Below are 18,108 nucleotides of genomic sequence, written 5' to 3'. Positions count from 1 at the left end.
TGGCCACAGCATTGGGAGCTCCTACGCCTCTCAGGACCTTCACCACAGTCATCCACACCTCCTAGAGACATGGATCACTCCAGGCTTCCTAGGGACAGGAAACCACCGAGGCATAGGTGGGCTGTACATCCTTTTGTGCTCTAGGTTTCCTGTGCGTAGGGGAAGAGTCTATCTGTCTGGTGCTGTCATGACAAGGTGGAAAGTTAGGAAAATATTATGGAGATTGTGCAAACAGCTTGGCACTGCAAGCTACACTATTTTTGTAACTTTTATTATAGTCAATGGGATTTATGCAAATTTCGAAACTTCCCCACTTCAGCTGCTAGCGGCTTTTCCGACCACCTGCTGGCTTGAAAACAAACAGCGAGGTGGGACAACACCTTTAAAAGAACCAGCATGGAGGGAATTACAGAGCCGTAGTCAACCATCCAAACTGTAAATCAAGCCCCTGGGTTAGTCTGTGTATTTTCTTTACAGATTATCTCTCTACCCTCTAGTATACTTTTGAGATATAAAGGGCAGAAGGAGACAGAGATAGAAAGAGAGAGATGAGAGAGATAGAGAGAGTGCTAATCACTATTATTGCGTGCAGGCAACACCACATCCACACGCAATGTTCAATAGCTGCATGATGACGCCACAACATCAGCAACATCCTGCAGTTATTTGTTATCGTCTGCAGGTGTGGTCTCTCCTACATCCCAACTGGAACCCACCACCTCCTGTCCTAGAAAGGTTAACTTCTGAGACGTCGTGTGGATGGCAGGAGTGAGCACCAAGTGCAAAGTTTTACAGAGGTTTTCTGACTGGATCTAACAAAAAGCTGTGCAGTAAATATATGAGACTTTCGTATGGAACCATAAAAAGCCACCTGAATACCTCAAGTTCAAGCTTAAATGAGGCAAACAAACAAACGACACACGGTGGTGGTGGTGGGGATGAGTAGTCGTGACGTCATGATCTTCCGTCCCAGTGGTCGGGATGATATTAGCCTGAGGGCCGCCAGCGGTTCCGGAAGCCGTTACAGGTGGGTGCCCCATGGTAGAATGCAGGGGTCCCCAGTGGCAGGACCCCCGAGATCAGACATCTTATCCCCTATCCAAAGGATAGGGGATAAGATTTCTAGGGGCGGAGTAGCCCTTTAAAACATAAAAACTATTCTAGAACAAGATGAAGTAGACAAAATTTCATGACTTCTTATAATAAAAGTCAAATATTGTTAATTATTTTATTTAACATATCAAGAAGCTATAGATACATTTTTTTAAAAAAAACAAACCATACAAAATAGAAAATGTGTCTTTGTCTGGGAAGAATTTTACATTCCAATGAAATATTAAATTTCAAACTTTTAAGATCATTTACAATAATTTATATAAATTATTCTCCCAGTTAGCAGTTTTACTCATATCTTACAGGGTTTATTTTACACAACACCTTAAAATCAAGAGCGTTCAAAGAAACAATCATCTGATCTTCCTGCGAGTGACTGGTTTTGATGTAACTATCCTTCTCCTTGTTTTTCTTGACTGGTTTCTTTCAGCAGCTTTAGTTTCTAAAGACAATGGCTTTGTACTTTCTGTATCACCATCTGGGCTTTCTGGAGGTGAAAGAAGCTGGATCTTTACAGGAGGCGGAGACCAGGCTGCTTTATCTTCTGGCCTGTAACAATCCACCAGTAACAACTTTAGGTATACAAACAATTGGGCATTACATGCATGCAGTGGAAATACGGTTATCCCAAGTAAGTATCACCTATTCACAGGTGCTTGGCCACTGCTACATTTACTTAATAGGACTTCCAAAGATACCCGAGCTTTGTACTGTGCTATGTTCGGAAGTCCCATACAGAGTGAACATATAGGTTTACAATGAAAATGTTTGGTGTAAATTGTGCCACAACTTTGCATTTCTTGAGGGATTTTTTTTATTTATATAATTAAACATTTATTACACTATCTGATTGTGTCGCTCAATAAAGCGGGCCATGGCTAAACTGCAAATGGGTCAGAGCTTAAAATGTAGCACACTGTGCCAAGATAAGCATCAAATTAAAGTGCATCTGTCAGCAGTTTTGTGGTAGTAAAACTGGCCACACAGAAGGTTAGTGTATACATACCTGTGTTTTTGGTCATGCTATCAGCATGACCCAGAAAACATTTTAATGTCCCATTTTCTGCTCAACAGTCAGAGAGGCGGGTTCTTTCCCTAAGCTCTCAGTAATAGTCCACCTCTCCTACGATGCAGCAGCTGCAGTCGGGATATTAAAATGGTGTTTTCTCGGTCATGTAGATAGCATGACTGACAACACAGGAATGTATGCACTAACCTTCCCCTTCCCTGTGGCCATTTAGTGTTATTTGCAGTTTTACTACCACAAAACTGCTGACAGATGAACTTTAAATATAAATGTTTAAAAGGAATCTGTCATCAGTGCCACCCGCACTAATCTGGTGGTACATGTGTGTAGTGCAGGTGACATAACCATAACTACCTATCCCCGATCCGTGGCCCCATTCGTATGTTATCTTCCCAGTCGAGCAGCGGGCTTGGTGCACAGGTGGTGTTCCAGGAGCACGCTGACTGCATGCACTGCTGCTTCTTTACTTGACCAAGCTGTGAGCAGGCACCGCCTGTGCACCATGCCTGCTCATATAGGAGGAAGATAACGTGTGAACAGGACCATAGATCGGGGATAGGTAAGTTTCTGTATCAGTGTCACCCGCACTGAACCTGTATTAACAGTTAGTTTGTTGACAGATGACAGATTCCCTTAAAACCAACCTCAAGTTGGCATAAAAAGTAAGCCTGTCTAATCTCAGTTTTAGATACGTCCAAGGCTGTTTTAACCAGCATGAGTAAGTAGAATATATTTTCCAAATCTTTAGGCCGTCTAGTTTCAGTTTGCATTGTCCAATAAATCTTCACTAATATGCCTTTTATGCAACATTTATTATGATCCTATGAGTAATTTTCCAGACCTGTATCAAGCCTACATCTAAACCTCATTAACCAAAGCCCACAGGGCCCATCAATCTCTAGTTGTAACATTTCACAATGTGCCAGAAATGTAAATATATATCAAAAGATCAAAACAATGAAAAGGTGAGAGGGTTCGATTTTCCCAGACCATATATTAATACATCTTATTGCATTTGAGATATATCCATGGAGAAAGTAGACCACATTACTTTCTTTAAACAGATGAGGTTTATGAACAGCAACTTAAAGCACAGAGGAGCGTCTAAATTGCTTATGCATGGAGAGAACAGTAGCCAAGTCACAGAAGATATGTTGCAGTGCAGCTTACACTAACATGCATTTAAAACACTACACTCTAAGACAACCGCTAGCAAAAATATTCAAATCACCAGACATTGAGGGTGTGGAACTTCCTTTTCATTTAGCCAATTTCTGCTATGAACATTGACTCCTGCTTCTACCTATTTGTTTTTCATATGTTTGTTGTGGATTTTGTGGCACCTTAATGCACCTTCACCTGTTCAGACAAAAAATCCTTGAAATTACCCTGTCTGTAATTTGTGTATTTTCTACAAAGTAAAAAACAAATATTGAGTGACCATCCGATGGGGTTTATAAATGTTTTAAAATGGAACATGGCATTCAGCTCCAATTGGCAAATATACTTACTGGTTTTTCTTTACTCTATGTTTAGGAGGTCTGCCTCTTCGTGGCTTTACTTCTGGTTCAGGAACCACAGCTGGTTCTACTTCTGAAACTAAAGCTATTGTATCTTGTGACTCTTCAACTGTTACATCCTAGAAATTAAGAAAAAAATACACAATAAAAAAAAAGTGTACCTCTAGTGCTTTTACAACATTACTATTGTGTAGCATTGCATTTTGAAATTGGCAACTAAGTGCGCTACTAAGGTAAAACAGCAGCAGAGAACAGTAAAAAAAAAAAAAAAAAAAGGAGATTTTTATGCTTATCGTAAAATCTCTCTCAGAGGATCCATTGGGGGACACAGACCCCCTACAGGCACCTGAGCTAATTAGTTTTATTCCCAGAGCAGTAGGAGAGGACCGACAGGTCAGGAAAAAAACACGAACTGTCCAAGAAACCAGCAAAAAAAAAATTAACTGAACACACCCTCGGACAGGTAACCGAACCAGGAACACCAGAGAAAAGGGTGGGTGCTGTGTCCCCCCCAATGAATCCTCTGAGAAAGATTTTACTGTAAGCATAAAAATCTCCTTTTCTCTATCGGCTCCATTGGGGGACACAGACCATGTGACCTACCAAAGTCGTCCCTAGGGTGGGCAAAGGAAAATCAGTCAGGTGGACGGCTGGACCGTCACCACCTGCAACACCTTACGGCCCAGACTAGCATCAGCGGATGCAAAGGTATAAACCTAGTAGAACCTTGTGAAAGTGTGTAAAGACGACCATGTGGCCGCTCTACAGAGCTGCAAGGCTGAAGCCTTGTTGCGGAGAGCCCAGGATGCCCTGACCGAACGAGTGTAATGAGCAGAAACCCTGAATGGTGGGGTTTTCCCCTTGCAGTGGTAAGCTTCCAAAATAGCGGATCGGATCCACCGAGAAAAAGTGGCCTTTGAAGCAGGTTGTCCTTTACGGCGACCCTCCGCAAGAACAAAAGGAGTCACACTGTCAAAAAGAAGAAGTGACAGATAGGTCCGAACTGCCCTCACCACATCCAGCTTGTGGAGAAAACGTTCCTTGGGATGAAATGGAGCTGTACAGAAGGAGATGAGATTTCATTGAGATGAAAACCGGAAACAACCTTTGGTAAGAAGGACGGAACCAAATGGAAAACAACTTTGTCCTGGTGTATTATCAGGAAGGGAGAACGGCAGGAGAGAGCTGCCAGCTCTGGAACTCTCCTTAGAGATAATAGCAACACGGAACGCCACCTTCCAGGAAAGGAGGCAAAGAGGAATGTTCCTGAGAGGTTCGAAGTGAGTACCCTGCAGAGCACCAAGAACCAAGTTCAAGTCCCAAGGTGGTGTAGGGGACCTGTAAGGATGGGCGGCGTGGGCCACTCCCTGAAGAAAAGTCCAGATATGGGGATTAGACGCTAGAGGACGTTGAAAAAGAATGGAAAGGGCTGAAACCTGACCCTTAAGGGAACCGAGAGTAAACTGTTGTTCTAGCCCCGACTGTAAAAAGGAAAGAAGTCAAGGGAGAGAGAACGTAACAGGAGAAACAGTGAGATTCACACCAACGAAAATAAGACCGCCACGGTGGTAAATCTTCGCAGAAGAGTGCTTGCGCGCTCTGGAGCATAGTGCAAATCATCTGGGGAGAGAAACCCCAAGCCCTTAGAACCGTGGTCACAACCGCTACGTCAAATGCAGCGACGGTTAATTGGGGTGGCAAAGGGGACCTTGAGAAAGAAGGTCTGGACGAAAAGAGGGAGGCACAGCGGAACGTCGTCCAGTAGTCGGACCACGTCAGTGTACCATGCCCTCCTGGGCCAGTCCGGAGCTACGAGAACAGCGGGAACACCCTGTGCTTTGAGCTTCCTCAGGACCCTGGGAAGGAGAGGAAGAGGAAGGAAAAGATAGGGAAGGACAAAGTACGACCAAGGAATCACCAGGGCATCCACGGCCAGAGCCAAGGGATCCCGGGACTTGGCCACAAAGTGAGGAACCTTCTGGTTGTGGCGGGACGCGAATAAGTCCACGTCCGGAGTGCCCCAGAGGCTGCAGATCTCTGCAAACACCTCCGGATGAAGGGACCACTCGCCAGGGTTGGCTGAGGACTGGCTGAGAAAGTCCGCTTCCCAGTTGTTCACTCCCGGAATGTGAATTGCCGAGATTGCCGGCACTCTGAGATCCGCCCAGAGAATAATCTTTGACACCTCAGCCATCGGGGCCGAGCAGCGGGTGCCGCCCTGGCGATTGATATATGCCACAGCAGTGGAGTTGTCCGACTGGACACGAACAGGATAGTCCCGAGGAAGGATCTCCCAATGGCATAGGCAAAGATGGATTGCCCTCAGTTCCAATATGTTGATGGGGAGAAGGGCTTCTGGGGGGGGGAACAAAGGCCTTGGACTGTCCGGTCCCTGAAGACACCTCCCCAACCCGAAAGACTGCCATCCGTCGTGACAACTTGCCAAAAGAGGGGCAGAAAGGAGTGCCCCTGTAAAAGCAGGGGGGAATTAAGCCACCACAGAAGGGACTGGCGAGCCCTCTAAGGAAGAATGATCCTGCAATCAAGGGATAACAGATCAATCCCACCGGGATAGAAGCACAAGTTGAAGAGGCCGGTAATGAAATTGGGCAAATGGAACGGCCTCCATGGCCGCCACCATTCGACCCAGAACCTCCATGCAGAAGCGAATAGAAACAGGAACCGGGGTTTGGAGTATCCGAACCCCCGACAAAAGAGTCAGCCGCTTGTCCAGCAGAAGCTGAATCCGGGCGAACGCAGTGTCGAACTGGAGTCCCAGGAACAGAGACTGAGTGGGAGTTAGGTTGGACTGTCCTGATTGACCATCCAGACGAAAAAGGGACAAGGCCTGAAGGGTGAGACAGACTCTACAGATTCTGGTTCCTAGTTGGAGCCTTGATCAGGAGGTCGTCCAGGAACGGAATCACTGAGACACCCCTCGACCATAAGAGGGTGATCCCAGGCACCAGGACCTTGGTGAAGACCCTTGGAGCAGTGACCAGACCGAAGGGAAGGGCCACAAACTGAAAATGGCCTTCTGGAACTGCAAAGCGGAGATACCACTGATGCCCCGGAATGGAATGTGGAGGTAGGCATCCCGGATGTCCACTGAGGAAAGAATTTCTCCTTTATGGACGCCACGACCGAATCGAAAGATTCCATGCAGAAGTGGAGGAGGAGAAGATGTTGGTTGAGGCGCTTCAGATCTAAGATCAGGTGAATGGAACCCCTTTTTTGGGGACAACGAAGAGGTTGGAATAAAAACCCAAAACACACTCCTCGGGAGGAACAGCGACAATTACTCCCTGAATGAGAAGGGACTGGAGTGCGCCCCAAAAAGCCCTTGCCAGAGAGAGGGGGACCTGGGGAACTAAAAAAGCGATCCTTTGGAAGGGAGGAAAACTCGATCCGGTATCCATTGGATATCACATACCTGACCCAGACGCACCGGAAGACTAACAGACTACCTCCCACCCGAGAAAAATCTGTGGGTGGGTGCGTCCCTTCAGGAAGAGGTAGGCTTGCGGTTGCCCGCTTTGGCAACAAAACGTCCGGAACGGTTATCCGATTTCCAGGAGGGACCAGTCTGGAACGAGGGAGCCTTCTCGTCCCGCAAGGGCACCTGTCTGGACGCCTTACTAGAACCAAATGCCCGAAAGGAAGTCGACTTTTGACAGGAAGTAGAACTGCGAGCCTTATTTTGAGGTAACAGGGAACTTTTACCACCCGTCGCCTCTGAGATGATCTCATCGAGGCGTTTACCAAATAGTCGAGAACCGGTAAAAAGGAAGCTTCGTCAGATTTCTTAGAAGTGGCATCCAGGCCTTGAGGCTCATGGAACGACGAAGAGCCACCAGGTTACCTGTGGCAAAAGCAGCACAACGGGCCATCTGCATGGAAGCAGTACGTTGTCTCCAGCCTTAGAGAGTTAGAGCTAAAATCAGCCAATTCCTCCGCTGGGGATCCGGAAAGAATACCCTGGCGGAGATGGGAAGCCCAGACAGAGAGCTTTAGACATCCAGGCCGAAGCAAACTCAGGGAGAAGGAAGAGCCCACTGCTTCAAAGGCGAATTTGCCAGGGTCTCTACCCTCTTGCCCGCAGGATCCTTGAAGGAAGCTGCATCTGCCAATGTTAGAGTAGTAGCTTTTGATAGGCGGGAGACCGGTGGGATCACTGTGGGAGGAGAGGTCCACCGAGCAATAAGATCCCTGGCGAAGGGAAATTGTGCCTTAACCTGCTTAGTTTCTTGAATTCACTTGTCAGGATGTTTCCAGGCAGAATCCAGCAAGGTTTCAAATTCAGCATGAGAGCTGAAAACCTTGGGTGCAGGTCAGAAACGACGAAAGGAAAATTCTGGAGCTAAGACCGAAGTTTCTGGGTCCTCCAGATGAAAGTGTCCCTTATGGCCGAGGTCCAAGGTGTCCACCAAGCCGGCCGAGTCCGTTCAGTCCTCTGAGTCAGAGGCAGAACCAGAAACCTCATCATCTTCCAGTTCTCCAGGAGAGTGGGAATGGGTGGAGACAGCACTGGAAGAGGTAGAAACTGACCTGGTGCGCAGATCTGGAGAGCCAGAGCAGGGCCCGGGGGAGCATCCCTTACAAGAGGGGCGTCTACAGGAAGTTGAAGCAGAGGTGCCATACCTATGAGGGGAGCGCCTAGGTCTGCTAGCAGACTCCCGAGATGAGTCAGAGGAGCTACCCCTAGTACGCTTGTGAGAGCGCTTAGCATAGGTAGAGCGGGTTTCTCTGGAGGGTTGGCGTAAGGAGGACCTCTCCAAGGCAGTCACCACGGAACGGGAGACCTGAGCCAAGTGGGAAATAGACTGGGAAAGAGAAGATACCCATTCCGGAGGGATGGCAGAGCCCACAAAAGGGTCTGGAGGGGAATCATGAGTAGAATTACCAGGAGGGTAGGGGGTGCAGTGGTGCAGGCGGAAAAAGTGTGTTCAGCAGAACCAGACATTTTTGCATTGCAGCCCTTGCAAGTATACTAGGTGACCAGGCCCCAGTTAGCTGTTTAGAGGGAGGGACAGTTCTGGGCTTGGGCATAGTAAAATTGAAACAGTTTCAACCAGTGTCTCTGTCCCCAGCAAGGCAGCTGCTTTGAGGAGAACTCCAGTCCGCAGCTGAGAGAATGAGAGAGAGGCTGGAGAGGAAAAAGCAGAAATAAATACCTCTGCACGCACACTGTGCTAATTGGCAGAAGAAAAAATGCCTAGTTTGCACACGTGTGCCTCATAGGGCACGATCCCCGCTGGCCACGAGTGGGCGGGGCCAATATCTGCAATAGCCCGCGGCTAGGGAAGATAATGCGGACGGTTATAATGGCGCCTGCTCTCACCCCCGTCGCATATGCGAGCGCAAGGGGGTAAGGGAGCGTGTAGAAACCCCGCCAGCAGCACACAGCTGCAAACAGGAGCAGAAGAACTGTGCTCTGGAGGCATCAAACATATGATTGTCTGAAAAAGCGGGGAAGGGAGAAGTCGGCAGCACGCGGCTGCTGAATGAAGGAGGTAAACTGCAGGCACCTGAAGCGCCGGCGCCTGTACAGACAGGCGCGGAGGGAGGAAAAACAGTCCTACGCCACTGAACAGAGTTCCCCCCACATCCCCAGAGCTGGTATGGGTGACCCAGTAATAATAAAGAGTCCTAAACCACTTGTAAGAGTTCCCCACATCCCCAGCAATAATAAAGAGGAGTGGGTTCAAAATAGGGGGGTCTCCAGAGGCTGGAAAGTCCCTAAGACCTGTAAGAAAAAAGGGGGGAAAATACTCACCTTAGTAAGAAGAACTTACCTAATGAAGTCTTCAGTCAGCTTTGGTCACCTGCATCATGCCAGGCTGTAACAGCGATACGAGCAGGGAGATAGGGGGACCTGGACCCGTGAGGTACAACCCCAGGCGCTGACCGTTGGCGAGAAGGGGTTGACCGTACATCCACGATGTCTGTGCCCCTTCAATCGCAGATGGGGAAACAGTGAACGCTATGTTCCTGAGTCCCCACCTGAAAACAGAAAAGGGAGAGAAAAATCTAAAACGTCCCTAATCTAGAAAACCAAAAATGTTTGACCAGGTCTAGGGAACCCCAGAACAGCGTCTGCCTCCTACAGACACTAAACTAAAACTGATTAGCTCAGGTGCCTGTAGGCGGGTATACCCTGCTGGGAGTGGCCGACTTTCTTGTTGCCATAATGTCAAGCCTCCTAGTGACAGCAGCATATACCCATGGTCTGTGTCCCCCAATGGAGCAGATAGAGAAAGTGCCCTGTTCAGGTATTTAGGAGACAATTTTAGAATTTTAATGCACACAGTTTCCTGTATTTGTAAACCATGCAAATATGAGTAAATAGCCTACATAAGAATTTAAACCAAACCTTTTCTTTTAGGTCGACAATAGTAGAGAGAGTAGTCCTAGTAAACCTTCTTGTCCTTAGAGATGGTGGAGAGAAAACATATTCTGAAGACACTGGTGCTGGCATCTCTTTTGGAGAAATAGGGGGGGCAGTCTGCTCAGCTGCACAGAGAACAAATTGAAAAGTTTATTACACAAGAAATACATGCAGTGTTATAGTTAAAACATGTATCAATAATAAATAGCTATATTATATTTCTCCTTTTGTAGTCTTCCAGACTAAGATTACAGAATGGTTTCTTTCTTACCAGATGTCACGATAGTCAGTCATGAGCAAAGGTTCAGGTTTCAAAACAGAACCTGTAGATTTTAAATGCACTATGAAATCCAAAAAGGCATAATCCAGTTTTTTTTGCACTTATAATGTTGTAAATTTTCTTGTATTACCTGTCTGTGGTGGATCGTGCTTTTTTGTATTTTCATACCCCCAGAGGTTTTGCAATGTTCTGTACTATGGATTACTTTTGTCTCAAGCCTTTTTCGGCTTCCTCTGTGGTTTAAGACAGTATGTTGCTGGTCAGCTGATCCCTGCTTCTAGTCTTTCCTGACAAATCCAGCTTCATGATGCATTTGTGTGCCTAAGTTGAATGCGTCCCCTGCTGTCATGTGATCTCAGCAAAGTCTGAATATAGCGGTAATGCATTAAATGGAGAGATGGGCAGCACACAATCATGAGAGGGCTGGCTAGTCAGGGAAGATGAGAAGAAGCCATGCCCCCTGTGATCAGCTGATCTGTGACATGCTGTCTCAAGCTGCATAGGGTGCCGGGAAAGACTTGAGATGACCGTAATCCTGCAGAAGCAAGCTAAATCAGGGCACATAGCTTAAAAGTACAAAAAGAAATTGCACCACCACTTTACATTTTGTATTGAAAGGAAATAAAACTGCTGGGGAATCTGACTAATTAGTGTTAAAAAATTGGCCCCCTCTCTAAAACATACCGTACTTATTGGCGTATAACACCCCCATTATAACAGGGAAATTTAAGTAAAAAAAATAAAATGTAAAATAAATGACGGACTAAATGCCACATCATCCCCCCCCCAACTTTGTTTTCTTCTGCACCTCAGTTTGGTCCCGTCCCCTCCAGTGCCACATCATTCCTTCCCTTTTATCAGTCCCTGTGCCACATTTACCCCTCTCATCACCACCCCCCATGTCTCATCATTTCCCCGTCATAGACCACCACTAGCCATACAGACATTAAGCATTTAGTGCCTCCCCCCACCATCATTTCCCCATGTATCATCATCCCCCACCCTGTCTCATCATGTCCCCCCATCATCCCCCCCACCGTCTCCTCATGCCCCCGATCATACCCCCCTCATTATGTCCCCCATCATCCCCCACCCTGTCTCATCATGCCCCCCATAATTTCTCCCCGTCTCATCATCCCCCACCGTCTCATCATGCCCCCGATCATTCCACCCCCATCATTTCCCCCTCTCTCATGTCCCCCATCATTCCCCCGTCTCATCATCCCCCCACCCCGTCTCATCATGCCCCCCGACATTTCCCCCCCCTCATCATTTCCCCCTGTCTCCTCATGTCCCCATCATTATCCCCACACCCTGTCTCATGTCCCCATCATTCCCCCCGTCTCATCCCCCTATCATTCCCCCCTCATTTCCTCCTGTCTCATCATCCCCCCATCATGGCCCAGTGGTCTTCAACCTGCGGACCTCCAGATGTTGCAAAACTACAACTCCCAGCATGCCCGGACAACCAACTGCTGTCCGGGCATGCTGAGAGTTGTAGTTTTGCAACATCTGGAGGTCCGCAGGTTGAAGACCACTCTACCCCTTTTCTTACTTGTCTGCGCTTCGGCTGTCTTGCGGCTGCGGTCAGTGAAGAAGATGAGTGACGTCCTCTCCCGGCTTCTCTGCATGCCATCAGGGATGTCATTTTTCGGCGGCGACTACAGGAAATGAAAAGTGACGTCAGTGATGGCACGCAGAGAAGCCGGCAGAGGACGTCACTCATCTGCTTCACTGACCACAGCCCGCAAGACCCCCCGCCTGACCTGACCTGCCGAAGTGCAGCCAGGTAAGGAAAATAACAAAACTATGAAAAGCAGGGAAAGGGGGAATGATGAGGGAGGGGGAGGGAGGGAAAATGAAAAGTAAAGCTCACTTGTTTTCTCCCGCACTATCCACAGGTACTAGTGGATAGTGCGGGAGACGCTGGTTAAAAGGTAGCGCAGATCCGGACAAGGTAGGGCTCATTTTAATCAGCATCTCCCGCACTATCCACCAGTACCGGTGGATAGGTGCGGGAAAAAACAAGTGAGTGCAGGGAGGAGACGGCGCTGGTCACTGATTTAAAGTGGCCGCAGCCGTGCTGTTAATACTTAACAAGCAGCCGCTGCTGCGGTCACTTTAAATCAGTGACCAGAAGACTTATCAGCGTATAACAAGCAGGCAGACTTTTTGCCTTAAATTTAAGTTTTAAAAGTGCATGTTATACGCCGATAAATGGGAAAAAAGCTTGTTACTATATTTTTTTTAGTGACCCCACAAAACAGCCAAAGAGAATAACTACTGTCATCACTAATAGGATAATAAGGATTCTTGGTCAAAGTAGAATTTACATTGCCACTAACCACCTTGAAGTCACCATAGAGGTATAAGATGTTAGAGAAAGTATCTAAACAAAAACTGGTCTCAGATGGTAACTTTTCTTGCTCAAAACGGATTGTTAGTGGGAATGTACCATTAACAATCTATTTTAAAAAAATAAAAAAAAAACATTGGACCACCAGGGAGTGTTTACAGGTCCCTTTAGATGCCACTGTCAGCTTTGACAGCAGCGATCTAAAGGGTTACTAGCCGTCCGTGGTGATTACTGATCCTAAGTTACATTTAAAGTAATTTTTGCAAACCCAATTCAGATGTATAGAGCAGTAAAAATTCTAAAGAAACCGCATGAAAGAGAGGAAGCAAGATCACAACATAGTCCATAAGGTTGAAAAAAAGACAAGAGTCTCAACCTATATCCCTACTATTGCGTCCCTACTGTGGTGATCCAGAGGAAGACAAAAAAAACCTTATGAGGCAGATGCAAATTGCCTGTAGTAGGGGAAAAAATCCTTCTCGACTCCAAATATGGCAATCAAAATAAATCCCTTTTAACTCTTTTTACGATGACCACTTCCTCTGGCAGATAGTTCCATAGTCTCACTGCTCTTAAAGTAACCCCCCCCCGTGTGTAGAAACCCTCTTTCCTCTAGCTGCAGAGGATGTCCGCTTGTTATACAGTCCTTTGTATAAATACCGTAGATCATGGGAGAGTTCTCTGTACTGCTCCCTCATGTACATTGTTCTAATTCTGATAATCTTTCTATTCCTACAATTCCCCTTATTACTCTGGTTTCCCATCTTTGAACCCTCTCCAACTCCCCTATATCTTTCTAGTACACTGGTGCCCAGTACTGTACACAGTATTCCATGTGTGGCCTGACTAGTGATTTGCACAGTGTTATAAGTATTTCCTTGCCTATCCATCTATGTCCCTTTTGATGCTCCCCATGATTTTATTTGCCTGACACTGGTTGCTAAAGTAAAATTTACTATCGACCAAAAAGCCCAAGTCCTTTTCCATGTCAGTTGTCCCTAATATTTTGCCATTGAGTACATATTTCAAGGCTGGATTTTGACTGTGTGTGCATAACCTTATATTTAATCAGTGTTGACCCTTATCTGCCATTCCCCAGCCCAAGTCTCCAATCTATCCAGAACCATTTGTAGCAGACATACTGGCCCATATTTATCAATCAGCCTGAAACCCTAATTATCTGTTTTTCCCCATAGCAACCAAATCACAGTTCATCTTTCACTTTACTTTCACATGTTAAGATATAAAAGTTGAGCTGTGATTGGTTGCTGTTGGAAAAACCAGACAATTAGGGTTTCAGGCTGATTGATAAATCTCCCCACTATGTTTAATACTGAAACTCTGTGGCATTTCAGAGATATCAGTTTATAATGCCACTAGTAATGGGATAAGTAGTAATTGGGGCAGTGTTTGGCAGTTGCAGTGTTTGGCCAGTCTTGAGTGACATATCTTTTGCTGTGTGCGTGTATAGGAAGTAAATGGCAGTATGCTGTGATGTCACTCCCTGTCTGTTTCATGCAGCCTGTGTTTTGGACAACATGAAACCACTGACAGGCTGCCTTAAAACTTTTTTTTCGCAGTTATAAGCATTATTATTTAATTGACTACTAATTTCTCAGTTAATCTCATAGGATGAGAACCAGGCTCGCACAGTGTGAATGTGAGGTTCAGGTGGTGTGAACCAGTCTCACACTCTATTGAGTCTAGTATTAACACATGTAGCTTTACTAAAACTGAAGGTCAGTAGAGGCCACAAAGTCAGTTAAAACTGACAGTGTAAAAAATATGAACGCTACAAGAAACATGCTTAGAGAAACAAACCTTTTGCATTCTTTCTACGTCTTGGTGTAGGGGTAGCGAACACAAATTCTACAGTAGTAGTATCAGGTTTTAAAACATTGTTAGATCTAGTCCTTGTTAAACGAGTTGTTCTTTGCTGCTCCTCTGCAAGATCGGTGGAATCCTCTACATCTACTTTACGGACAGACTTTTTAACAGTCTTTTTAGGAGTGTCTGCCACAGGCTCTTGTTCTGTGACATTATCTTCATCTGCACTTTTTTGTTCAATCTGATTTTCCGATCTGACTCTCGACCATCTTAAGGACACTTTTTTAGGTGAAACTGGTGGGCTAGAGTTAGATTTGGTAGAGGCCTGAGAGGCACCAAGCTCAAACTGTTTGACCAACTCATTCACCATACGTTTTCCTCTCCGGCCTCTTATAGGTGTAGTGACAAGTGGTTCTGTTTCAACGTGTTGAACACTTTGTACATTTTCACTCTCTTGAACTACTTTAGAAGATCTAGTAATTCTGGTTGGTGTCATAGGAATATCGATCTTTTGATCTACATTATCTCCTACATTTATCTGATCATCTAATGTAGAGGCTTTTCCTCTACGGGTTCTAGCAGGAGAAGATGGAAGCTTTGGTACAGTTTCTTGTACAACTGTTTCAGTCTCTGTGAATTGAGGTTCATCAGAAACCGAACCTTTTGCCCTTCTGGAAATTCTTGTGATAATAGAATGTTGTTCCTCTTGTAAGGTTGCTAAAGTTGTATCTACATTTTCTGAATTCTCTTTGGCTTTTCTACCCCTTCTTTTTGGAGTCATAGGAAGTTCAGAATCACTAGTGCTTTCTGGTACCTTTGTGGTTTTCCTTATACTTCTGCGAGGAGTAGGAGGTTTTATTAATGTTGACTTGACTTCACTTGGGGAGGTCTCCAAATCATCCAAATCTAATTTCTGCTCCTCTGATTTTTCAGGTGGTGTTATCCTTTTGACTGTATTAGTGTTAAGATCTTCACGGTTTGTTTGCTTAATTTTTTTTACAGGTGACCTAGAGGTAGTGTGAATATTTCTGAGTTTCCTTACAGGCTCATTCTCATAAACTAAATCACTTTTAAGTTCAGATGTAAAATCCTTACTTCTAGTTTCTTTAAGAACATCAAGCAAATTTTCTGCAATGGCTACCTTAATTGGCTCAGGCATATAAGGCAGCGATTCAGCAATCTTAGTCTCTTGCTCTGTTCCACTAAGTGTCAAGGCATTTACACAACTATCCTCTTTACTAACTTTATCCACTAAATTGATATTTTCATCATTCGATGAACATGAATCCTTTGAGGATTCTTTTAATGTTTCATAAATAGGATGATCTGCTTTCAAAGATTCCACCTCTGCATAGTCATCTCCAGCATCTCCTTCAAGAACCAATGAAAAATTGTTTGGAACTAAAGAATGTTCATCTTCAACATCTGTTCTAGCATCCACTGAATCTTTTTCATCAGCAGCTTCATAATTGTTGCAATATTCACGAACAACATTACTCTCCATATCAAGGTTTCCAAATGAACCTATTTGTTGGTATGTCACTTCTGGTTCAGGGTCTTCAACAGTCACTTTGTCATTCAAATCCTATACAGAAAATAAATAAATAAATAAAGAGAAAGATCAAACTACACTGTTAGTAACAGCTACATTGGTCCCTCAAGCTACAATATTAATTGGCTCCATGACAACCATTGTATCTTGAGAACATAACTATGGAAACCAGGTAATTGGTTCTGAAGTCCTCAAAATAGCATCCGAAAACGAAGAAAATGTGAGAATTAAAGAAAAATAAGCAGATAACTAATGCAAATGAAGTCCTTACATAAAAGTCAAAGTCTCTGGAAGCTGTAAATCATTTCTACGTAGAGGACAGGAGCTTCTTTAGGTCCCGTAGAGTAGCCACAGTGAAAGATTTTTATCAAAACCTGTGCAAAAAATAAAGTTGTCCAGTTGCCCATAGCAACCAATCCGATTACTTTTATTTTTCAGAAGCCTTCCTAAAAATGAAAGCAGCAAGCGGATTTGTTGCTATGGGAAACTTTTCCTCTGCACAGGTTTTGATAAATCTCCCCATAGTCCCAGAGAAATAAAAGAGAGTTGCCCGGTATTCTAAGAAGCAGTTTATCCTGGCAGAGGTAAAAGGGCAGTATAGGACATGTAGTACCACACTGTACTTTAGAAAGGAACCAATACACAGCCAATCACTGCATGTGCTTTAGCATGACACTATGTGAAATATAGATTTAACCCCTTAGGGACTCAGACCATTTTCACCTTAAGGACTAAGACTGGCTGTGTGCCGACATCCCATCTGTCAAGTTGATCTACACTACAGAAAAGATCCGAATAAACCTGAAAATATGAATCATCTAACCGTGAGTGCTGGAATTCATTTGAATAAGTGTACAGCCCATGTTTGTTAATATATGAATTTTACGTGGAGACGGTGAATATACACAATTGGGCATTTTACACAGTCTAAACAGAGACTCTGTTCATTTCAAATTATATATTGAGTCACAAATATAAAATGTCTACTTTATGTAGGCATCATAAACTTGACATGTTTTAACTTTTGGAAGACATTAGGGGGTTTCAAAGTATAGCAGCAATTTTCAAAATTTCCACGAAAAATTCAAAATCTGTTTTAAGAGGATTTGAGGGGCTTTTCTGTGAGAAATACCCCATAAATGACCCCATTATAGAAACTGCACCCCTCAAAGAATTCAACATGACATTCAGAAAGTTTTAACCGTTTAGGTGTTTCACAGGAATACCAGAAAAGTGAAGGACAAAATTCAAAATCTTCATTTTTTACACTCGTATGTTCTTGTAGACCCAGTTTTTGAATTTTTACAAGGGGTAAAAGGTGAAAAGTCCCCCAAAATTTGTAGCCAAATTTCTCTCGAGTAAGGAAATACCTCATATGTGTATGTCAAGTGTTTGGTGGGCACAGCAGAGGGCTCAGAAGGGAAGGAGCAACAATGGGATTTTGGAGAGTGAATTTTGATTAAATGGTTTTTGGGGGGCATGTCACATTTAGGAAGCCGATATGGTGCCACAACAGCAGAATCCCCCCCACATGGTATACCATTTTGGAAACTACACCCCTTAAGGCACGCAACAAGGGTTATAGAGAGCCTTAACACCCCACAGGTGTTTGACAACTTTTCGTTAAAGTGGGATGTGTAAATGGAAAAAAAAATATTTTTCACTTAAGTGCAGTTTTTTCCCCAAATTTACAATTTTTACAAAAAGTAATGGAGTTACAAATTTTGGGGGGCATTTTCTCCCATCTCTTCTGAGTATGGAAATACCCCATATTAGGACGTAAAATGCTCTGCGGGCGAACTACAATGCTCAAAAGAGAAGGAGTCACATTTGGCTTTTGTAAAGCAAATTTTGCTGAAATGGTTTTTGGGAGGCATGTCGTATTTAGGAAGCCCCTATGGTGCCAGCACAGCAAAAAAAAAAAACAAAAAAAAACACACATGGCATACTATTTTGGAAACTACACCCCTCAAGGAACGTAACAAGGGGTACAGGGAGCCTTAACACCTCACAGGTGTTTTACGACATGTTTAAGTTGGATGTGT

The 18,108-nt window shown here is 44.7% G+C and overlaps 1 protein-coding gene across 2 annotated transcripts in view; it reads right to left on the bottom strand.

The window, feature by feature from the left end:
* Positions 1–1,220: 1,220 nt before the first annotated feature.
* AHCTF1 (AT-hook containing transcription factor 1) overlaps positions 1,221–18,108 on the bottom strand; it is a 176,272-nt gene continuing 159,384 nt past the window's right edge. The window contains exons 33-36 of one of the 2 annotated variants that reach the window (XM_056567149.1): positions 14,506–16,096; positions 10,034–10,173; positions 3,652–3,779; positions 1,221–1,662 (exon numbers count right to left, since the gene is read on the bottom strand). In XM_056567149.1, coding sequence (XP_056423124.1) covers positions 1,467–1,662; positions 3,652–3,779; positions 10,034–10,173; positions 14,506–16,096 — 2,055 coding nt within the window. In that variant the 3' untranslated portion in view covers positions 1,221–1,466. Of the gene's footprint in view, positions 1,663–3,371; positions 3,500–3,651; positions 3,780–10,033; positions 10,174–14,505; positions 16,097–18,108 lie in introns of those variants that run through there. The other variant, XM_056567150.1, reaches the window with a different exon arrangement.

The sequence above is a fragment of the Hyla sarda genome, chromosome 3 (assembly GCF_029499605.1).
Source record: "Hyla sarda isolate aHylSar1 chromosome 3, aHylSar1.hap1, whole genome shotgun sequence".
Taxonomy (NCBI): domain Eukaryota; kingdom Metazoa; phylum Chordata; class Amphibia; order Anura; family Hylidae; genus Hyla; species Hyla sarda.
This window is presented reverse-complemented; position numbering and strand designations above follow the sequence as displayed.